Source organism: Diadema antillarum, unplaced genomic scaffold, assembly GCF_040938485.1.
Source record: "Diadema antillarum isolate AM-2024a unplaced genomic scaffold, OU_Dant_1.0 seq00001042_RagTag, whole genome shotgun sequence".
Taxonomy (NCBI): Eukaryota; Metazoa; Echinodermata; class Echinoidea; order Diadematoida; family Diadematidae; genus Diadema; species Diadema antillarum.
The window spans coordinates 433,309-458,219 of record NW_027271873.1 but is presented as its reverse complement, the minus strand read 5'-3'; the positions used below and the strand labels follow the sequence as shown (position 1 = coordinate 458,219).

Sequence of the window (24,911 nt, the reverse complement as noted above, 5' to 3'; positions counted from 1 at the left end):
CACCCCCCCCCCCCCCCAACACGGCCTCCAGGGCCACCCTAGCCTTTTGTAAGGCCCTCTCGCTGTAAACGGGCGAGCGGAGAGAGCTCATCCTAGCGCGACACGCACCACACGCGCAACCCACTCAGCTGGCCTCTTTTCACCACACAGCGTGAGGGTCTTGACAAAAGGCTAGGGCATCCCCAAAATCTACCATGAACAAACTTGAAATTACAGTCACCAGTCTACTTTTTCGTAACATTTACATAGGTATATCACTTCCGGTTCTAGTTATTCTTTTTCAATGATACCAGCCAAGTTCGGTGAAGATCCGTCCTAATTTTTTCGAGAAGAAGCTGAAAATGTAACTAGAGATTGTAATTTGTCATCACTGACAAATTAAGGTGATCCGATTTTTTTTATCAATGATTCGAGTCCTGATACTGCAAAGTCTCAGCTACAACATATCAAAATCTGAGAGAAATTCACCGAAGCATAAGTAAGATAGTGCTCGATAAAGAGAGTCATGTCAATTTTCACATCTAAAAAATTCCCTCCCATAGAGATAACACGTCATAGCGAACATAGAAAAAGAAGTACATATGACCTTTGACCCCACTTTGCACAGACAAGATGGCATCTGAGCAAAAAGTGGTTATTTTATGAAATGATCCCTGTAACATGGATTTTACGTGTGCAAAATATGGGAAAGATAGGTCATGTATTCACCAAGATACAGGATGAAACATTTATGACCTTTGACCCTAATTTACATACCCAAGATGGCGTCTGATCAAGTAGTTGTTATTTTATGAAATAATGTTCGTGACATGAACTAAACATGTGCAAAATATGGTGGTGATAGGGTATGTTTTTCTTGAGTTATTGCACATAAAGTTGCAAAAAGAAAGGAATATCTCAATACATCGAAGATAAACTTTAATTTCAACCAAGTTTTTTCACGTGATCCCGACAACGTATGAAAAAACAAAGGGCACACTTACGATAGCCCTACGTCTCAGCTACAACATATTAAAACCTTACAGAAATTCACTAAAGCATAAGTGAGCTAGTGCTCGATAAAGATAGTCATGTCAATTTTCATTTCCATAAAAATTGCACTCCCATAGAGATTACACGTAAACTGGTCAAATTTGACAAGGTTACCTTCAATCCATTTTTGCGAGGTGATGTCGTCATCTAATGAAAATTGTGTATTTAATTTATGAAAGAGCATTTCATAAGCTACAACATATTGAAATTTGGGTGAAAATTGGCAAAGGATAAGTGAGATACGCTCGAGTAAACTTGAAATTTGATGACGTCATTTTGAAAATTTACTTTTTTTACTTTATTAAGAAATTTGATATCTTTTAATCATTTTTTCAGCATCGCCAACCCATGAAATGACATATACAACTCATCAGCTTTCAGAATATGTAAAGGAAATGGGGGGTCACCGTCCATCCTGACGAGTAAAATCGGATTTAAGATTTGCGGTTTTTTGGCATAGTTGCACTGTCTATCGCCATTGACGCGCGCGCGGAATTTCAACTTTGACGGGCCCGTATGACGTCATATTGAGTCGGATTGACTTGAAACTTGGTAGAAATATTCCTTCACATTTCAGACATCTGATCACAGTGAAAAAAATGGGAAATTTCGATTGCATATGAGCTGTGCGTGCGTATATGCGCGCGCGCGTACGCGTCCGTCCGATTTTTTCATTTTTTCAAAAAATGCTCTAAATGGTCTGAAACGTGTGCAAAAAAATTTTGGGCTTGATTGGAGCATACAAATATTTCAACGCGCGCGTACGCGCACGTTTTAAGAGAAAATATAAATTTTGACAATATGAATAGAATTCGCTTGACTTGAAATATATGTGACGTAAATTTCATTTAAAAATTCCATCCCATTAATGAGATATGATTGAGAATGTGTTTTCATATAATGACGTCATAGTGACGTCACGGTCAACTGATCACAATGATTTTACTTGATCTGTCGTCTTTGGGACACGATACATACATGGTATAAGTTTGAACTTGATAGGCATAGCACTTTCTGAGCTAACCTCTGCACAACTTTTGAGGAGAAATAAAGAAAGAAACAAAGAAAGAAGAACTAGAGATTGTAATTTGTCATCACTGACAAATTAAGGTGATCCGATTTTTTTTATCAATGATTCGAGTCCTGATACTGCAAAGTCTCAGCTACAACATATCAAAATCTGAGAGAAATTCACCGAAGCATAAGTAAGATAGTGCTCGATAAAGAGAGTCATGTCAATTTTCACATCTAAAAAATTCCCTCCCATAGAGATAACACGTCATAGCGAACATAGAAAAAGAAGTACATATGACCTTTGACCCCACTTTGCACAGACAAGATGGCATCTGAGCAAAAAGTGGTTATTTTATGAAATGATCCCTGTAACATGGATTTTACGTGTGCAAAATATGGGAAAGATAGGTCATGTATTCACCAAGATACAGGATGAAACATTTATGACCTTTGACCCTAATTTACATACCCAAGATGGCGTCTGATCAAGTAGTTGTTATTTTATGAAATAATGTTCGTGACATGAACTAAACATGTGCAAAATATGGTGGTGATAGGGTATGTTTTTCTTGAGTTATTGCACATAAAGTTGCAAAAAGAAAGGAATATCTCAATACATCGAAGATAAACTTTAATTTCAACCAAGTTTTTTCACGTGATCCCGACAACGTATGAAAAAACAAAGGGCACACTTACGATAGCCCTACGTCTCAGCTACAACATATTAAAACCTTAGAGAAATTCACTAAAGCATAAGTGAGCTAGTGCTCGATAAAGATAGTCATGTCAATTTTCATTTCCATAAAAATTGCACTCCCATAGAGATTACACGTAAACTGGTCAAATTTGACAAGGTTACCTTCAATCCATTTTTTCGAGGTGATGTCGTCATCTAATGAAAATTGTGTATTTAATTTATGAAAGAGCATTTCATAAGCTACAACATATTGAAATTTGGGTGAAAATTGGCAAAGGATAAGTGAGATACGCTCGAGTAAACTTGAAATTTGATGACGTCATTTTGAAAATTTACTTTTTTTACTTTATTAAGACATTTGATATCTTTTAATCATTTTTTCAGCATCGCCAACCCATGAAATGACATATACAACTCATCAGCTTTCAGAATATGTAAAGGAAATGGGGGGTCACCGTCCATCCTGACGAGTAAAATCGGATTTAAGATTTGCGGTTTTTTGGCATAGTTGCACTGTCTATCGCCATTGACGCGCGCGCGGAATTTCAACTTTGACGGGCCCGTATGACGTCATATTGAGTCGGATTGACTTGAAACTTGGTAGAAATATTTCTTCACATTTCAGACATCTGATCACAGTGAAAAAAATGGGAAATTTCGATTGCATATGAGCTGTGCGTGCGTATATGCGCGCGCGCGTACGCGTCCGTCCGATTTTTTCATTTTTTCAAAAAATGCTCTAAATGGTCTGAAACGTGTGCAAAAAAATTTTGGGCTTGATTGGAGCATACAAATATTTCAACGCGCGCGTACGCGCACGTTTTAAGAGAAAATATAAATTTTGACAATATGAATAGAATTCGCTTGACTTGAAATATATGTGACGTAAATTTCATTTAAAAATTCCATCCCATTAATGAGATATGATTGAGAATGTGTTTTCATATAATGACGTCATAGTGACGTCACGGTCAACTGATCACAATGATTTTACTTGATCTGTCGTCTTTGGGACACGATACATACATGGTATAAGTTTGAACTTGATAGGCATAGCACTTTCTGAGCTAACCTCTGCACAACTTTTGAGGAGAAATAAAGAAAGAAACAAAGAAAGAAGAACTAGAGATTGTAATTTGTCATCACTGACAAATTAAGGTGATCCGATCTTTTTTTTAATCAATGATTCAAGTCCTGATCGCAATAGGCATGACCATGCAGGTTTCATCTGTGGTCAGAGACATTGGCCGTGTGATGTTTGGATTCTCATTTAGAAAAGGGAGTCATATCTGCTATCTTTGGTACCAAATCTGTATACACTATAACGAAGATACAACAACAAGTACATATGACCTTTGACCCCACTTTGCACAACCTAGATGGCATCTGAGCAAAAAGTGGTTATTTTGTGAAATGATTCTTGTAACATGATCTTTGCGTGTGCAAAATATGGGAAAGATAAGACATGTATTCACCAAGATACAAGATGAAACATTTGTGACCTTTGACCCTAATTTACATACCCAAGATGTTGTCCGATCAAGTAGTTGTTATTTTATGAAATAATGTACGTGACATGAACTAAACATGTGCAAAATATGGGAGTGATAGGGGCTGTTTTTCTTGAGTTATTGCAAAGAAAGTTGCAGAAACATAGGAATATCTCAATACATCGAAGATAAGCTTTAATTTCAACCAAGTTTTTTTTATATGATTCCGACATTGTATGAAGAAAGGAAGGCACACATTCGATAGCGCACAGTCTCAGCTACAACATATCAAAATCGAGGAGAAATTCACCGAAGGGTAAGTGAGCTGGTGCTCGATAAAGACAATCATGTCAATTTTCACATTTAAAAAAATTCCCTCCCATAGAGATACCACGTCATAACGAAGATAAAGAAAGAAGTACATATGACCTTTGACACAACTTTGCATAGACAAGATGACATCTGAGCAAGAAGTAGTTAATTTGTGAAATGATCCTTGTAACATGGTCTTTACGTGTGCAAAATATGGGAAAGATAGGATATGTATTCACCAAGATACAGGATGAAACATTTATGACCTTTGACCCTAATTTACATACCCAAGATGGCGTCTGATCAAGTAGTTGTTATTTTATGAAATAATGTTCGTGACATGAACTAAACATGTGCAAAATATGGTGGTGATAGGGTATGTTTTTCTTGAGTTATTGCATATAAAGTTGCAAAAAGAAAGAAATATTTCAATACATCGAAGATAAACTTTAATTTCAACCAAGTTTTTTGACGTGATCCCGACATCGTATGAAAAAACGAAGGGCACACTAACGATAGCCCAAAGTCTCCGCTACAACATATCGAAATCTTGTAGAAATTCACCGAAGCATAAGTGAGCTAGTGCTCGATAAAGATAGTAATGTCAATTTTCATTTCCAGAAAAACTGCACTGCCATAGAGATTACACGTAAACTGGTCAAATTTGACAAGGTTACATTCAATCCATTTTTAGGAGGTGATGCCGTCATTAAATCAAAATTGTGTTTTTACATTTATGAAAGAACATTTCATAAGCTTCAACATATTGAAATTTGGCTGAAGAATGGCAAAGGATAAGTGAGATACGCTCGAGTAAACTTGGAATTTGATGACGTCATTTTGAAAATTTACTTTTTTGACTTTATTAAGAAATTTGATATCTTTTAATCATTTTGTCAGCATAGCCAACCCATGAAATAACATGTACAACTCATCAGCTTTCAGAATATGTCAAGAAAATGGGGGGTCACCGTCCATCCTGACGAGTAAAATCCGATTTAAAATTGGCGGTTGTTTGGCATAGTTGCACTGTGTATCCCCATTGACGCACGCGCGGAATTTTGAGTTTGACGGGCCCGTATGACGTCATATTGAGTCGGATCGACTTGAAACTTGGTAGAAATATTCCTTGACATTTTGGACATCCCATCCGTGTAAAAAAACTGAAAATTTCTATTGCATACTAGCTGTGCGTGCGAATATGTGCGCGCGCGTACGCGTCCATCCAATTTTTTCAATTTTTCAAAAAATGCTCCAAATGATCTGAAACGTGTGCAAAAAAAATTTGAGCTCGATTTGAGCATACAAATATTTCAACGCGCGCGTACGCGCGCGTTTTGAGATAAAAATGAATTTTGAGAATATGAGTAAAATGCGCTTGACTTGAAATATATGTGACGTAAATTTCATTGAAATATTCCATTCCATTAATGAGATATGCATGAAAATGTGTTTTCATATAATGACGTCATAGTGACGTCACGGTCGACTGATCACTATGATTTTACTTGCGCTGTCGTCTTTGCGACATGATACATATATGGTATAAGTCTGACATTGAGAGGCAATGCACTTTCTGAGCTAACCTCTGCACAACTTTTGAGGAGATAGAAATAAAGAAAGAATCCGTACAGAAACAATAGGTGATCCGAGAGGATACTCGGATCACCTAATAAAGAATCAGTACAGATACAGAAGGTGATCCGAGAGGATACTCGGATCACCTAAAAATTCCCTCCCATAGAGATTACACGTCATAACGAAGACACAAAAAGAAGTACATATGACCTTTGACCTAAATTTGCACAGACAAGATGGCAACTGAGTAAAAAGTAGTTATTTTGTGAAATGATCCTTGTAACATGGTCTTTGCGTGTGCAAAATGTGGGAAAGATAGGACATGTATTCACTAAGATACAGGGTGAAACACTTATGACCTTTGACCCTAATTTACATACCCAAGATGGTGTCCGATCAAGTAGTTGTTATTTTATGAAATAATTCACATGACATGAACTAAACATGTGCAAAATATGGAAGTGATAGAGGCCGTTTTTCTTGAGTTATTGCAAAGAAAGTTGCAGAAAGAAAGATATATCTCAATACATCAGAGATGAGCCTGAATTTCAACCCAATTTTTTGACGTGATTCTGACATCGTATGAAAAAACAAGGGGAACACTTACGGTAGCCTAAAGTCTCAGCTACAACATATTAAAATCTGGGAGAAATTTACCGAAGCTTAAGTGAGCTAGTGCTCGATAAAGATAGTCATGTCAATTTTCATTTCCAGAAAAACTGCACTCCCATAGAGATAACACGTAAACTGGTCAAATTTGGCAAGATTACTTTCAATCCATTTTTACGAGGTGATACCGTTATCCAATCAAAATGTTGTAATTTTATGTTTGAAAGAAAATTAAATAAGATACATCATACTGAAATCTGGGTGAAAATTGACAGAAGACTCGTGAGATACGCTCGAATGAACTTGAAATATGATGACGTCATTTGGAAAATTTACTTTTTTTACTTTATTAAGAAATTTGATATCTTTTAATCATTTTGTCAGCATTGCCACCCCATGAAATGACATGTACAACTCATCAGCTTTCAAAATGTGTACAGAAAATGGGGGGTCACCGTCCATCCTGACGAGTAAAATCGGATTTAAAATTGTCATTTTTTTGGCATAGTTGCACTGTATATCGCCATTGACGCGCGCGCGGAATTTCAACTTTGACGGGCCCGTATGACGTCATATTGAGTCGGATTGACTTGAAACTTGGTAGAAATATTCCTTGACATTTCAGGCAGCCGATAAATGTGAAAAAACGGGAAATTTCTATTGCATATGAGCTGTGCGTGCGCATATGAGTGCGCGCGTACGCGTCCGCCCAAATTTTTCAATTTTTCAAAAAATGCTCCAAATGGTCTGAAACATGTGCAAAAAAAATTTGAGCTCGATTTGAGCATACAAATATTTCAACGCGCGCGTACGCGCACGTTTTAAGGTATAGATGAATTTTGAGAATATGAGTAGAATGCACTTGACGTGAAATATATGTGACGTAAATTTCATTGAAAAACTCGATTCCATTAATGAGATATGATTGAGAATGTGTTTTCACATAATGACGTCATAGTGACGTCACGGTCGACTGATCACCATGATATTAGTTCGATTGCCGTCTTTGGGAGACGATACATATATGGTATAAGTTTGACATTGAAAGGCAACGCACTTTCTGAGCTAATCTCTGCACAAATTTTGTCCAGAAACAAAGAAAGAAAGATTCCGTACAGATACAGAAGGTGATCCGAGAGGATACTCGGATCACCTAATAAAGAATCAGTACAGATACAGAAGGTGATCCGAGAGGATACTCGGATCACCTAAAAAGTTTATGCATGCCATACCTCAGCCTTTCTCTAAGGTGAGCAAACACCAAAAACATCGAATATCGAGTTTAGCGACGAAGTTACACAGCAACAAAAATATAAAAGAGAACTGAAGTTTTCTTAAAAGTCATTTAGTGGCACACCTTCTTCCATTCTGGACCTCAGTCTTCGTTGTGCCAATTCCAGTTCTTCTCTGATCTGATTTGCTTCTTTCCTCTTCTTTGTTAGTCTCCATCCGATAACTACAGCTATTGTCGGCAGGACGAGAATGGCAATCACTGCCGTCGATATGAATATGGAAAGGATATTTGATTCCACATGTGTCTTGACAAAACCCGGTCGGAACTCCAAATTTCCATGCCTGACCTGATGAAAAGACAACGCCAAATCACTATGTTGTATTTGTCAAATGTCCATTGCGTTTTAAACTAACGAGACAATTTTAAGTAAAGTACCAAGTATTGAGCGTTCATGATTTATTGTCAAATGTCCATTGAATTATAAACTAACGAGACAATTTTAATTCAAGTATTAAGTATTGAGCATTCATAATCAAGCGATTCTACAAGTTTTGTCTTCTTAGTGGGATCCTCCATTTTCCGAAGTTTGCGTATTGTTTCGTTTTTATCACTTTAGTTCTCACAGTTTAGTTTCACAATTATTATGTACTCTTCTCAGTTTACTTTTTTTTTTACTTATGTAACCTCATTCTCTGAGGAAAGAGAAATGGCTATGCTCTTTTCGAAGAATGAAACAAAATTTGAATTGAATTGAATCGATAATCAAGTGATTTTGCCATGGTGTAATTTGAGACGTAACAATATTTTTGTTGCCTTTGAATATAAAGCATGCACAAACATGACAAATGTACATAATAATTCATCTAATGATGCAAAAACAACAACAACAACAACAACAACAACAAATCAATTGATTTGCTTTACCACAACAGCAGGAAGAGACTTTGTGGAGCCTTCTCCAAGACTTCCGTTATAATCACCAGCCCCAGGAAGTGGGATAGGTACGAGGCAAATCAAACTGTCGAATTCCAGGATTAGAACATCACATACTCCATCGGGACCTATCAGTACTTGAACGTCTTCTTTGTTGCTGACTGTATCTAAATATTCTCCCTTGAATAAGAGAACAATGATAAGTTATATTATAGGTTAAAAAACAAACAGAAATCTGAAGTAATAGTACTGTATAAAGGGTGAGGGCTTTCTTTCCTCAAAGCCCCCGTCCCCAATAAAAACAAACAAACAATAAAATCTTTCAACCCCCTAAATCTGAAAGGGAATGGGAAGAATGTTTAACCAAATTCAGACTGGATCAATATATAAAATGTTCCTTATAGATCTACCCTGAATCAAAGACTTCGTTATTTTCGATAAAAATCTTGTAGAGAAATATCGGTGTTGATAAATTAATTTTTGCAATGGGAATTTCTAACACAGACCTCTGCACGTTTTGTTCGAGCTCCACAGCAACAATTGTACATTTGTTTTGGGAATGCGATATTACACAAAGATTTATTTCTCAAATACAGGAAATTATGTTACAGAATCAAACTCAAATTACTAAAAGTACTTTTATACTTGGTTACAATGAACACCTGAAGTGTTACAATGTGATTTATTTGTATGGAAGGTACTTTATAGATTTCTACCAGAAATAAAAAGAAATCATTAGATTTTCGTCAATTTTGTCAATTTCTAAGGCAAGCAAAGAAAGTAGATGAATATATGTCTAAAAAAGGTAAAGGATGTGTATTCAATATTAATTGGAATCGTATTTATATTATAGGCTGTTTGTAGCTGCCTTTCAAATTGTATTATTTGTCTTTATGTATCATATGTGACAAACATTTTGAACCTGAATGTTAAGTGAATAAACATTCTTTGTGAAAAAACAAACAACTTGCAATTACTTAGTAGCAGTTTTCTTTTTTCTTACAAGATGACTTCTCATCTTCTTCGAAAGCCTGTAAGTCTTTCTAAGAATAAGCGACGATTGTTTCTTTTATTTTATTCATGTTTTAAACACTGGGAAAGAAAATATGAATAATGTTTCATGTTAAACATGGATTTTAATAGTTACTCTTTTTATCCACAAGGAATCAAGAAATCTCAAAACGCATTTAGCGAATAACAAGCAGTAGGTTTTTTTTCCCCCATTGACCATACAGTAACAGTCCCATTTAAAGCCTTCTGACGTCCTGATGGTTAAGACGTTGGGCAGTTTCACAGGAACAATCCCAAGCAATGGTAAATATAGGTGCATGTTATGCCATGGCGAACTCACCTCCAAATTAAGCCTCCTATTACCAGTGATAGTGGCAATACGGCCACTGTCAGCGATGCTGAAATAAACCGGGTCTGGATGATATGTTATGATGCCCCCGCTGATGATGAAACCGTCAAGGTCAAAGGTTATATTTGCTACCCTTGCGTCGGATCGCCTTGTCATTTTCCCACGTGACTGACCATCCGGGTAAGGAGGTGTGGGGCAAGTTAACAGTGTTGGAGACATGTTTACGCACACCTATTCAGCAGGAATCAGGGTTAGTCATGATCAGTATCGGGCAAAGAGTCTCTTGTATAATTATCATCGTACTCTCTAAAAAAAAATCAAGTGAAAATATTCACTCTTGAAAGAGTGAATACAAAAAAGAGTGAATTTAGAGTGAAATTGGAGTAAATTTTAAGTGAAAATGTTCATTTTCACTCATTTTGAAGTGACCTCAGGGATCACTCGAAGATTTTGGAGTGATCCCTGAGGTCACTCTAAAACGAGTGAAAAATGAATATTTTCACTCAAAATTCACTCCCATTTCACTCTAAATTCACTCTTTTTTGTATTTACTCTTTTAAGAGTGAATATTTTCACTCGATTTTTTTTTTAGAGAGTACGTTAACTTTGTAACAATAACGTAATTCAAAATGTTGTTCACACATGTTTATCGGAAAATGTCTGTCTTACTGTTTGAAGGGCTGTCCTCATGAAATATCAGGTTTGATCACACAAATTGTCATTGCCGAGTAATGAAGCCTTAAATCTTTACAAATGTCGTTATTTTTATCACTAATATTGTTTACGCTATTCGTGGCTAAGAATTTTTTTCTGTTGCATCGCGCTCTTTGTGATTCATATCTTATTGTACTTTTTATTAATTCACTTTATTCAATCCCCTGACATTTAGTTCGCTGACGGTTAAATAAGGGTATATTTAAAAAACAGAATATCAGAATATATAGGCAGGTGCCGCACTATATAACCATTTGCAAAACATTTGGCATGAAACGAACGATGGAAATCAGATTCTCGAGTAGTAAGATCAGACCTCTGCAATGTAAGCTCTAGATGAGAGGGAGTGTGAAATGATCCTTGACTCTTGGATGACATCAAATCTTTCCCCTGTCACGAGCATGTGTAATCCTCCTCTGAAAAACAGGGAAATATAAGATGACGATATGTTGTAGTGACATCACACTTTGAACATTATAATTGTTAACTATATGTCCTAGAAAGGGAGCTATACCAATCGAAACTTCGTGCAGGAGATCAGCAGAAACAGTTTTTGGCATAATATTGAAACTCCCAGCGTCTACCCTTTATTGTCCGAATAGAAGAATGAAATCATTGAATATATTAGGTACAGATAAATACAAAACACAGTGACGGATCCAGGCCCGGGCGCACCGGGCCTCCCCTCCCCCCTTTATTTTTGTTAAAAACAAAAGAAATAAAAATAAAATGAGGGTGCGTGCCCCCCTCCCCTTACGGAGTTTCTGGATCCGCCCCTGAAACATACAAAAAGAAGCGTTGATTACAAGTCTATTTCAGCTCTCTGATCTGTGTTCGTAGTGTGGTAAGTATCATCTGTTCTAACAAACTTATACTCGTGCTATTGTCAGACTGTGAAGCATACGTACGATATGATGGCTCCTCTTCTGTTCACTGATGTTACTACGGGATTAGCTAGGACTGTGAAAGCGCCAGGTGAGAATCTGTCTGCTCCATCAAACGTCATGATCAAACTTTGTGATCCTTCAGAGACAGCAGTGGTTGTGCAGCTCGCTTCACTTCCTTCATACGTCCTGCAACAATTTTGTGATACATTTTCTGTCATATATCTCCTGTCTATTGCAACAACAAAAAAGAAGAAAGAGATAACTATTCTTCCGGGAAGGGTGAAATGGACCATTGATCTACTGACTGTTCCGTCTAAAATTACTCTCTAAAAAAGATCGAGTGAAAATTTTCACTCTAAAAAGAGTGAATACAAAAAAGAGTGAATTTCGAATGAAATTGGGGTGAATTTTGAGTGAAAATGCTCATTTTCACTCATTTTGGAGTGACGTCAGGGATCACTCGAAGATTTTGGAGTGATCCCTGACGTCACTCCAAAATGAGTGAAAATGAGCATTTTCACTCAAAATTCACTCCAATTTCACTCGAAATTCACTCTTTTTTGTATTCACTCTTTTTAGAGTGAAAATTTTCACTCGATTTTTTTTTTAGAAAGTAAGTCTTTATTCAAATTGTCATTCTGACAATTAGGGAAAAAACATCTTCCCAAAAGTCGTAATTGCACAGACTTTTTTTAGATAGAGGCCAAATGCAGATGTAGGGATTTTTTTATATTTTTCTTTTAGGTAAAAAAAAAAATTGTCTATAATCACTAATAAACTGTGAAGATAAATATCATTACACACAGAGTACTGAAGGCTACTTGAAATAGTCGAGTTAGGCTTATAAGTGGTTAAACAAACGTATATATCAAGTATATTACTCTAGAGACTCCTCCGCTAGGTGCCACTTCCCAGTTAAAGTTTCACAAAAGCTGTACTATTGGAAAATGTTGTCAATGCATCAAAGTTATGTGAAATTAGAACATTTCGCGCTTTGTCAGCTATATGAGGAATACCGTACACTGAATATGTCTACCCACTTGGACTACTTCTCAGCGAATTAAGTTCAAAGCATTAGTCAAAATAGATTGTACAGATTGTACACTAAGATAAATAAAGTAGTATATTTAGGTTGCTTACAACTCAATGCATTTTGAATTGCCAAGTCGTGCTGTGATATTTCTCCCAGTATCTAAGAACTCTCCGTAGATCGTAATCCTTGTCCCTCCTGCTGCGGGTCCCTTCGTGGGATTGAATCTGGTCACAGTGGGATCCTGTACAGCAAACGCAAAACGGATAGACCTGACCTTATTTGATATTTGAAATGCTAACAGCTAAGTATGGATGCTTTAATAAACGAACCACCAGGGCCCATTTTACAAAAGATGTTAGGATAGCAACTCTTGCTGAAATGGTAACTTTCCATAGCAACAGCCAATCAGGAAGCTGGATTCTTGTTGTTACCATGACCATTGTCATTCCAGACGCGTTTTCCTGGTTGCGGCACATTCACAGCACTTTTTTGTTCTCTCTTTTTTATGTTTAGATAGCAAAGGCTGCTTACATTTATTTTTTTGATTGTTATTCTGAGCTGACAGCAATATAAAATCTAAGCTTTCTGGCAGTTCTCTCCACTTCCAACAGCTTAGTTAATTGCCCATTATTAATTGATGCACCTACATTTAATTCTATATGACTTTGTTCACAGTTTGTGACCTTATTATGTATATAATGGAAAATATTTATCATACTTGTTGTTCATTACGTTGTGCTTCAATCCATTTTCTTATGATTGTGGTTTTTTTTTTTTTGGGGGGGGGGGGAAATGGAAAAATAAATATGATCTAATCATCTATTCTACTCGATGTAGACATATCGAGATCGAAGTTTTTTCAACTGACCATCTCCAAAACAGGGCGTTGAGATGACAAGATCCCAGATCTTGTATTCCGATTATCTTTCTTAATCGATGCTGACATGACGAGTTTACTATTTGAACATCTATGGGTGACGCTTTTAAGCACCCATAATAGCTTTCCAGAGAAAAGCAGAACTCATTGGAAAAATATTTTTTTTCATATCCTTTCTTGAAACAGCGTATGAATGTATTGAAGTATGTGCTTCGACGAAATACTCAACACTGAAAAATGAACGTTAGACCGCTTTCCAAGAGCAAAACTGATGAAAATTCAGTTTGTGCGGAAGGATTTGATTTGGGATCTGCATTACAAAATATTGACTTTTCCTATCGATACCTGAAAAAGCTTTTTACTCAACTAATTCTAAATATCTGCAGATGTTTTTCATTATTTTTATTTTCATATTCCTTCGGAAAATGAAGGTTGGTCCTCTTTGGTTGGATTGAAATAAAATTGTGGTTCATTTGCATTTTTCAAGGAGGACCTTTTTGTTTTTGTTCAATGCGTGAATCCTTGTGAGAAGTTAAAGTTAGGCCTATATGACTTTGAAATTACCCTGAAGTAGAAGACCCAGCATTAGTGCTTTAAAACAGTTATAAAATGTGAGTTAGGGATAGAAACAACCACTCTAAAAAATTGAATCCGTATAATCAATGTTGAATATTGTTAAATACACAAAATGTGAACAATAGATATAATAAGAATGCTTCCAGAATAACCATCTACAGTTATGGTTTATTGAGAAAAATACTGATATCTCCTTATATGTTATACTTTATTACGAAAAATTCATATGGTAGGATGTTTTGTGATACAACAGACATACACATATGCATCAAATGTGACATCTTGAAGATGTAAAAAATCACTGCTCCCAAAGGTAAACTGGACCTTTGATATATACATTGCGTCGAGAGTTTCTAATAAAACTATTGGCAGAGGTGACACCAAGATGGTATCATTTACTGAGGCCCAGAAGTGGATAGTTCTAATGGAAGCACCAAAAACTACAGATTTAAGCAGAAATTTATATTTGTTTCATATTTTGAATGAAATGTAAACAAAAAAGGGCGCACTCTGTCAGTCTCAATGTTACATAGTAGTTGTTTGTTTGTTTTTTTGTAGGACGAAAACAGCTATCAACAGATCAATTTATATTGTCTCTTTCCTATAAAGTGAGTGAAAATCCTTCCTTCCCCCTTTAATTCTTGCTGTTTTGCCTGTTCATAATTGCACAATTGAAAACAATATAGAAATATTACAAAGCAAACTTGTAAAGCATATTTAGTCAATTAAAATCTATGTTTGTTTGACTAAAGTTCCCGGCGTCCCACTCCTTCTTGTCAAGACACCTGAAGAAGGCGTGGAATGCCGAAAATTTTTCAAATTAACATTTTTATTGGCCAAAAATGCATTACTAGCCAATAGGTAAAATCCCCTCCCCCCTCTCTCTCTATTATACATATATATATATATATATATATATATATATATACATATATATATATATATATATACTGAAAGAAATTAGACTTGAGGCGGACGTTGCTCTCGATCTTGTTCTCCCTTTTAATCAGTCGAGCTTTCGGCCTGTCATCAGGCCTTCATCAGGATCTATCAACAGAATAGTTATTATCTAAATAACCTGATGTGTCATAATGCAATATACATAATGCCAATCTTTAGATGATAACTATTCTGTTGGTAGATCCTGATGAAGGCCTGATGACAGGCCGAAAGCTCGACTGATTAAAACAGAGAACAAGTTCGAGAACAACGTCCGCCTCAAGTCTAATTTCTTTCAGTATGTGCTACACCCACAATGAGGCACCGCGTACGTTTGGGAAGGGAACACTATCTCTCGCACTGGATACATAGTTTATTACGTATAATATATATATATATATATATATATATATATATATATATACATGTATAATATATATATCTGTATATATACATGTATAATATATATATATATATATATATATATATATATATATGTGTGTGTGTATTATATATATATATATATATATATATATATATATGGGTCTGTGTGTGTGTATGCATGTAGGTATATAGGAAGGTATTCATGAGTACGTTCACATTATAATTTACGTACGTGCATACACAGAATGAATTACCATTCTGATACGGCAGGAATACATAAAAATTGAATATTCGGAACTAATTCTCAATATCACAACTTTTTTACGGAAAAAAAAGGAGTTCATTTTTTTTTCTTTATTCTTCACCTTAAGCCGGGTTCGTAGAAAGATTCCATATTTGCTAAATCGCAGTTAGAGTCCCCAATACTTATTCTGGCGATGTGGGAGAAAGTGAGTCCGAGATTTGTTCCTTGAATCTCTAACCTTGTGTTGCCTTCCAGCGGTCCTGATGCAGGAAATATCTGTCGAATATCGAGGGTAGTTCAAGTGATAACTTTACACACAGCAACGCTATAACGTTCCACATCTCTCCTCACCAGAAAAAGGAAGAAAAAAATTACGGTGTAGTGATATTTATGTTATTGATGACATTGTAAAATATTTAGCTGGAATAATGCCAATGCTAGGAAAAGTAAAACTAATGAATGGTGCTATAGGTAAACTTCTGTCTGTTCCTACACGTTCCCAGTCGTGCTCATACCAGAAGATGATGAAGAAGTAGAAGGAACATGTATATATATATATATATATATATATATATGTATATATATATATATATATATATATATATGTGTATATATATATATAGCAGTTCTGAAAATAAATTTAGTTCATGAAATCAAACAGGCATACTGCGTTCTCAGCAAATGTGAAACAGTGCGACATGGTTAAGCTACAGGCGGTATTATGAAGAGGAAATCACTAGATTTGGGTCAACTTTTGAATATGCACATCTTACCAGTTAATTGGCATTAATGTGTCGTGTCTCGAGATTTTTATGACCAAAAGTAAGATGTCTTGTGTTGACAACTTACCGACGTAATGACAGGCCCATTGCACTGGAGGTACATGTTCTGGTTAAGAAATTCGTTGGCGTTACAGACGTCACTCCCAGCGACATTACAGTCGTGGCCACACCAGCCGCAGCCAAGTCGGGCGGGGGTGACTTCAGGCGACAAACAGCGGCCGCAGCTTTCATTGTTCACCGAGCACTTGTACAGAGTCACTGGCAAGATAAAAGAAATAGGTTTAATCAGATACCATCTTGCTCTTACGTTTGTGCTGATAAAGTAGTTTAACTCAAACCCATGTTCAATAATAAACATCTCATCAAAGCCGTTCTGACACCGTAAGCTCGATAAGTGTCGATCAAGGGTAACTGTGCTTTACACTAACACCTACATGTAAAACAATCTGAGTATGTGCTGATAATCACGATCGGTTTTTTTTTTTTTCAAATTAAACGATGTTGTTGTTGTTTTAAATGATGGTAGGCTCTTTTGTACATTAATTCTGCAAGTACGGGCTTTGTTGTTTGATATGTTATTACGGATTTGCCACAATTAAAAGGTTCGTCTCGTATACGAGTTTGATAATGTTCACATTTTCAAGACTGCCGTTATGAAGTCTATGTAGGACGCAGTTTCTTTAAGAATATGTTTTCATGATTCAAGGAATTTCCTTTGCATTAATTCCCTTCCCTTCTGGGTGTATCGTAAACTTTACATAAGAAACATACGTTGGGTGCCTGTGAGGTCATCGATGTTCTTGTTGCCGTTCCAGCGCACTGACACGCTAACATTTTTCAGCAGAAGTTCCTCGTTGTAGGCGTACTGAAAAACGGATATAAACAGGGACAGATAAGAAACAATGTAAGTCCCTTACAGCGGATATGTTCAAATTGAAATTCGTCATAGCATGCATATAAGTAAATTGTGAACTCCGAATGATACAGTTAAAGTTGTACACTGCATACGTCTTTAAATCACATCATCTAAACATGAAATGCTGAATTCATGAAAAGAAACACGAAAAGAGTATGAACTCACGGCTCCGTCACAGCTGACTCGGCTTTCATTGAAATGAGTTGCCCTAACACTCTGTTCAGCGCCCTCAACTTCGATTACGCACTCGTAGAAACTGACCTGAAAAATAAAAGTTATAGCCCTTCTATGGTAGTTTGCTTTTAGCTTACTTCTACAATTCATATTCTTCATAGATTTGAGAGTAAATGTGATATGCAAATAGCGAACACAACAAATTCAATCGAATACCGTTAATTTCATTTTCATTTCATCTCATCTCATCTCATTTCATTTATTCCATTTCCAACAAAATACAATTACAGTATAACATTCATACATTGCAAAGGGGAAAATTCAGTTCAGTTCAGTTCATTTTATTTTTTTTCTCCATCGCAACATAAGCAATAACATATATGCACAGTGTACGTGAAAGTAAAGAATTTCAACACAAGTAATCAACAAAAAGGGAGGTACATTATATTATAGAAGGGGATCATACAAACAAGCATTATAGTGACGGATTAATAAGAGGATTCAAGATTCAAGATTAAGATTTATTTTCATTTCCATAAAGTAAACAGAGAAAGTATATACAATGTATAAGCAGAACACATTTGTAATACTTGCATAAATTGCCAAAATACGTGTGGAAATTAGTTACAATGAAGAAAAGACAATTGTACTATTTTTCGAATATATACATATGCATGGAGATGGGGGACCCACTGCAAAGCGAATCTTGTAGATTGTGCCCCCCCCCCCCCCTTGCATTTATACGATTTGTGTACATTTGTGCATTATGAACTCCTCTGTAAATGTCAAGGGCATTTCATCTATATACAACGTGTATCAGTAGACCTTAAGAAGAGTCACAGCACGAGTTATACAAATGAGTCCAAGCCAAATCACAAGTCGGATCTATTTTTGTCAAACATAATAATTGTCAAATGGAAACCTTATGACTGTATAACCTCCAATTCAACTTCATATACCTTTCCCTGGTCTGTCGGTAGATGTTTCGCCACGAGAGTGTAAGCCGTGTTGACACCAACGGGCAAAAGAATTTCTTCACGGACACCGAGCAACTGGGGACAGTATTCCTGTCCTCTGTTACCCGACACCAAGTGACTCTATATTGTGATATCGATAGAGCAAAGGACATAAAGGAAAAACATTGACCTAATTTTTCTGCATGCACATTAGCATAATTATATTGGAGATCAAGATTAAAGAAATCGAATGAAACAAATAAACTTAAAATAGCAGGTTCATGATGATTCGCTCGTTTGTTCTTACGTTGCATGATACTAAGTTGGAACTTATGATATCCTACTCATTTCTGTTTTTCATAGCGCCACGAGTATCTTTTAGGCATGATCGAGTTGAGCGCTATATAAGAGTCCACTAGATCATTATAATTATAATTATCATTCATTATCTGGTAGCCCAACACAATGGGACCTTAAGTTTGGAAACGCCCTAGAAGAGCAGATGAAAATATGAATCTTCATTGTATTCATCTGATAATCATGATAATAGTTTCTATGATATATTCCTGCAACGTGACAATTTGAGCTTACCATTACTGTATAAGGACCTATATGATGCATTTATAGGACATAATCTGATATGAAATGAGCGCGTAAAACTTCGCTCACATTCGTCCCCAGTACTGCGCTATCACCAGAACAGGTTGAACTGTTCAGGTGTGCATCTGTTCTCGTAGATGCACCAATCACACGGCCAGGGACGAGTGACGCAAGAGGAACATCTTTATATAATGAAAGAAAAACGAGGAAACAAGTCTGAATTCCAATTCGAAACAGAATAAGTCTACACAATCATTAGATTATGATTAACATTGGCAAAAAGGACGTGATTTTCCCCATTTTTTTAAAATCTGAATCAATAACTTTCACACAAAGTGTGTATCGTGTTGGTATATTATGTAATATCCACGTTATTTAGAAAGTTAGTGATGCTCGACATTTAGAAGCATATGAATAGACTCTCTGAAAAAAAGGTTGGTGATTCATTTCAATTTATGAATAATAAGTTGAGAATTAATGCCATTAAACAGCGCTCGACACTAGTTTCTCTCTAGCACTTGTCTAGTGGCCCGTTCGGCCGCAACAATCTACTTCAAAACCTTAGTTGTCACCAAAAAGAATTTTGAGTGGGCTCCTGCCGCCGGGCCACAGCTAGTGTATGAAATATCAACAACAACAACAACAACAAAAATAACAACAACAACAACAAAAATATATCAACACTGCACAAGATACCAACTCTGAAAAATAACAAACTTACGAGACAATGCGGCTACAATCAAAGAAGAAGAGATCCCTCGTTGCAAAGAGAACGCCAGTTTCAGTTGATTTGATGGCCAGTGACATCACGATGTGATCCGCTTTTGTTGGAATGAATAGTTAAAAGTGAAAAGTAAAACAGACACTTCCGAGAAATCAGACTTTTCTTAATACTTCAAAGAAACCTTACGAAGCCTATTGCTGTGTCATTAGTTATCATATGATATTATAAGAATGAGGTAAACAATGGTAAATATGGATGAATGTGTCACAATCTAGATACTTTTACCTCCATCTGGTATCGGGGGTAAAACTTTTGCAGGAGGAGTCACACAGTTGATCCTGTTGCCATTGGTAACAGCCGGTACCTCATATAACTCAAATACACATACGTATTGGCTGCCATTGAACAAATCTGGAAGTTGTTCTACGACGATTCTTAACTGTTGTAGAAGAAAAGTTGAAAAGAAGAAACATTATGAGCAAATTTTCTCTTACAGGGACGGGTCGTGATGCCGAAAGTGAAATACGTTTTGTTATTCCGAAGGTTCGCAAATCCGGAAATGAAGAAATGTTCGTTATTCGAAAGGTTCGTTGATCAGAAAACGAAATAAAGTCGTAATACCGATGATTCGTTAGTGGACACCTTAGTTTGTTTGTTTGTTGTTGTTGTTGTTGTTTTCTCGGATTAACGAACCTTCGGAATAACGAGCATAACCCGTTTTCAAGTAGGTCAAAATGTTTACAAACAGACGGTGTAGAGTCTTGGAAACCAAAATGCATTCTAAATAAGGCATTTACCTAAATTCAGTCAAAAGATTAACGAGTGACTTGACAAAAGTGCGAATCATCTTAATGCTTCAATTTGCAATTTCAATTGGCATGCAAATTAGATGAGCGATATAATCTAACGACTGTCTGATATTTCAGTCTATAAATCTAAAAGATACTATTATACATATATCATATTACACATATGCACATATCGTTATACATAAGCAAACCAAATTGTGTGCTAAATCAATTTCGTCACGTTTGCCGCCTTTTCAATTAATTTCCGCCTCCTTTTATATTAATCTGACTCATGTATTTGAGCATTCATGTATGGAAAGCACAAATTTCTGGGAGAAAACGTCTTTACTGCCTTCTTTCGTGACCTTTGGCAATGTTTTGTGTACTCTCTGTGTGCTTCAGGAATGAAATCAGAAAGCGCGTGTCCATTTGGAATTTAAAAAAAAAACTTGATATATAAGACTGAAAAGCGTTTTTGTTTACAATATGTATTACACCCAATGTGTTTCAAGCATCCTATTCAAAGCGAGTCTCTTGGGAAAAAATTCCATCGTATAGAACATGGAGAAGCATTTCACCTCTCGGTAATGCTTTACTTTATATCGATATTTGATATAGGGCGGTGAGTTGGCTCAGTCGGTAGCGCGTCTGCCTCACGATCCTAAGGGCCCGGGTTCGAGCCCGAGTCTGGACTGAGCAATGTTGTATGTAAGCATACCGTCCCCTTTAGCAAGAGGCAAAACACTCTGATAGGACATAAAATGGAGGTCCCGTGTATGAGAGAGTAACAACTCATGCACGTAAAAGATCCCGCTTCATTCATTCATCGCAAAGAGCAGGGTGTTTAACCCGGTGAAGTGGTCCCACCTCACATCCAACTGGACCCCATGGAAGACCAGCTTAACGTGCTGAATATGAGCTTTCAAGCCATCTTCTCGGATGGAAATGAACACACGAACAAACAAAGTAACAAACATTTGAGCGTACTGGTGGCTTAATCGAATTCGGCATCTTTGTATTCTTTCGTCACCCTTTACATACCACTACCTGATGAATTTAAAAAATCGTATCTGGGATCAAGAATTTGTATTAAACAGAAACAGAATATAGAGAAGAAGGTGGAAAATACATCAGACAGTTTTAATTATCGAATAACGAAAAAAAAAGTGGCAATTGTGACGAAATCTTTTTAACCAAAGAAAATGCTGTAGTAATATACCATATCGTCATACTATTTCGTTTTTCAATGATTGCCAATGTGTCATCCGAACTAAGTTCTCTTCCGAAGACATACGCTTTGCATTCGATTTCTTAAATAGATGTGGCAGTGTAACATAAATCGTGACATGGAAAGACGGCAAGGGTGACGAAACCGAATTAGCCCAAAAATTTGCTCTGCTTATGAATCACACTGAAGTACCACTTAACGAAAAAAAATAAAGGGCGGCAAGGGTGACGAAATTGACTTAGTCCACGATTTGCTTCGTTCATGCATGACATTGATATGCCACTTTTGTTACAGTTGGGAGTTTCTCAATGTGTTTTATGAAGAATTTTCTTCAAGTGACAAGTGATTTGAATCAGAGAGGCTCAAATTCATCAAACTGCTGTAAAATGAGGGTGAAGCACTAGAAAGGCAACAAGCGTGAAGAAATCTATTTGGCCAACAAATATGCTTAAATATTACATTAAATTGCACAGCACTTTACCAAAGTTTTCCTTCTCGATATTAGATATCAAGAACTTCCTATTTTGAGAACACAAGACATTTGAAGAAAGTTTGTCATAAAGCAAAAGGAAATGAATTCAACTGGAACCAACAAAGTGATATCATAATGTATAAGCGAATGCAATTGTGGGGTAAATCGACTTCGTCTCTTTTCGTCACCATTTATGTTCAACTACCTCATATTATATTTGAGCACTCGAATGCAAAACGCAAGTCTATCTTGCAAACGTCAGTACTCTCCTGCGCAATGTGGAATACCGTTTTGGTAAACTGCATATCGTTTGCTAAATGGATTTTGTTGCCCTTGCCGCCGTTTTTGGTCACCCTGTACTGAATTAAACTGTCTAATGTATTTATAACCCGCTTCTCTGAATTATATTTGTCTGCAATACAAAATTCTTGATAAAGCACTTTGAGAAGTAAAATAAAGCGGTGTGCGATTTGATGAAACTGCTAAACATAATAGTTTGCCAGAAGAAGATATCGTCATGGATTGTCGTCTTTTCAAATCATCACCCTTTATGTAGAGCTGTATGATGCATTTGAGTGCACAAAGTGAAACACATGTAACTCGAAGTAAATTTTTCATAAAACACATTGACATTCATGTATGGAACTGTAACGAAAGTGGAACATGAATGTGGAACATGAATATAAGAAAAGCAAATCTAGGACTAAGTCGATTTCGTCACCCTTGAGCATTTGAAAGCAAAAGACATATCTCCGGGAGACTGTCTAATGCATTTGAGCCATCTAGTCCACAGGACAAATCACTTGTAGAAAATTCGTAATAAAACCGAATAAGATTATGAAGCGGAGCCATCAAGAACTATTCTAATGGCTGCCCGCAAAGACTTCTTAAAACCAGCGAAGCTACAAACGCAAGCACGGTCATTTTTAATGTATCTGTACAATCCACTTTTCCTTTCTCTAGTTCATTAATACTTTCTCTACAGCAGCAAATGGCTCTTTTGAGCATGACATATACTTACACTTTGCTCAGGTAGATCATAAACAATCTTATCTGAAGGCTGAAGATCCGAGATAGACACACATGGCGCAGCATCGTGAGGCAACCATCTAGTGGCGTGCTCACTTAGAGGGCAATCGTCAAACCTTGTGCACCTTTGAAAATAAAATACATTGTACGGTCAAAGTTGTCTTAGCAGTCACCTGTCTGTATGCATCCTCACATCTTTACGTGTACATGACCACTACATGCGGCAAAATCAAAATGTTCGCAAACCTGAATAGTGGCCAGCTGTCTACGTAGGTTTATTACTTTTATTATGAGTGGCCGATATAAACAGGTTTAATCTATTTGCAAGGCAGTGCCTGTCCGTATCATTTTACATGTATGCAGTGTGGCAAATCTAGTATCAAGATTAATATTGGATAAGCTACAGGAGGATAAAGAAAGAAGTTGGCAAACAAACTACAGCACAACAATAGACACAGGCAAATGTTATCACGTAATCTTATTTTGGGGGAAAGTCCTCATGGAGAGCTATGATTATGATGATTATCATGAGCTATCATGATGATCTTACGCTTCTAGTTAATATTAGAAGATAGGATATGAAAATACTAATGAAAATATCAATGGCAGGGCCTTTTTGGAGAGCTGTGTAAATACTGAAGTGGTTTCCCTGAGTTAATAAAGAGCTGCTATTACCGTTACTATTATGATAAGTAGTAATAGTAGCAGTTAAAGTATTACAGTTATAATAATAATTATCATAATTACAATTATTATTGTTATTATCATTATTATCATTATCATTAATATTAAAATCATAATTATTATTATCATCATTAATATTATCATCATAAATATATTCATTATCATCAATGCAATTTCAACTTTTTGGAAGTGACAGCCCACCGAGTGGTTATACCCTAAAGCATGTAAAGTAAATCGGTAGGCCTATATACGAGTAGCTTAAATTAATGACATATGCTAACAATGGTAACTTACCTGCTTTGGAGAGTGCACCACCCACAGTATGGGTCTCCATCTTTTTGACCGAGAGGTCCGATGCATTCTTCACAAGTCAAGTAATTACTGCAGTTTGCCAGTGAAAGCTTGAATATCTGCATGGTCATAAAGTAAAAGAGAAAGAACGGCTTAAGGCTGACTTACATTGTATTACATTGGATCATTGTGTTATAGCATTTATGTTTGAAGCTCCTTGGTTTTAGACGTTATACTTGCTTCATCCGCGTTAAGCCCTTAGGCCTGTCGTGCCCTGCATTCTATGCAATTAAGAATATCTCATTTACTATCTCTTATCATTTCGCACGTAAGCAAGATTGACCCCCCCCCCCC

General features: G+C 36.4%; 1 protein-coding gene across 1 annotated transcript in view; it reads right to left on the bottom strand.

Moving 5' to 3' along the window:
- LOC139743023 (plexin-A4-like) overlaps window positions 1-20,356 on the bottom strand; it is a 36,116-nt gene extending 15,760 nt beyond the window's left edge. The window contains exons 1-13 of the mRNA XM_071653528.1: window positions 20,351-20,356; window positions 18,745-18,882; window positions 17,777-17,872; window positions 17,467-17,560; window positions 16,763-16,953; window positions 16,035-16,189; window positions 14,746-14,767; window positions 13,001-13,134; window positions 11,882-12,046; window positions 11,290-11,389; window positions 10,251-10,490; window positions 8,891-9,079; window positions 8,090-8,312 (exon numbers count right to left, since the gene is read on the bottom strand). Coding sequence (XP_071509629.1) covers window positions 8,090-8,312; window positions 8,891-9,079; window positions 10,251-10,490; window positions 11,290-11,389; window positions 11,882-12,046; window positions 13,001-13,134; window positions 14,746-14,767; window positions 16,035-16,189; window positions 16,763-16,953; window positions 17,467-17,560; window positions 17,777-17,872; window positions 18,745-18,882; window positions 20,351-20,356 — 1,753 coding nt within the window. The remainder of the gene's footprint in view (window positions 1-8,089; window positions 8,313-8,890; window positions 9,080-10,250; window positions 10,491-11,289; window positions 11,390-11,881; window positions 12,047-13,000; window positions 13,135-14,745; window positions 14,768-16,034; window positions 16,190-16,762; window positions 16,954-17,466; window positions 17,561-17,776; window positions 17,873-18,744; window positions 18,883-20,350) is intronic.
- Between the last annotated feature and the right edge of the window lie 4,555 nt (window positions 20,357-24,911).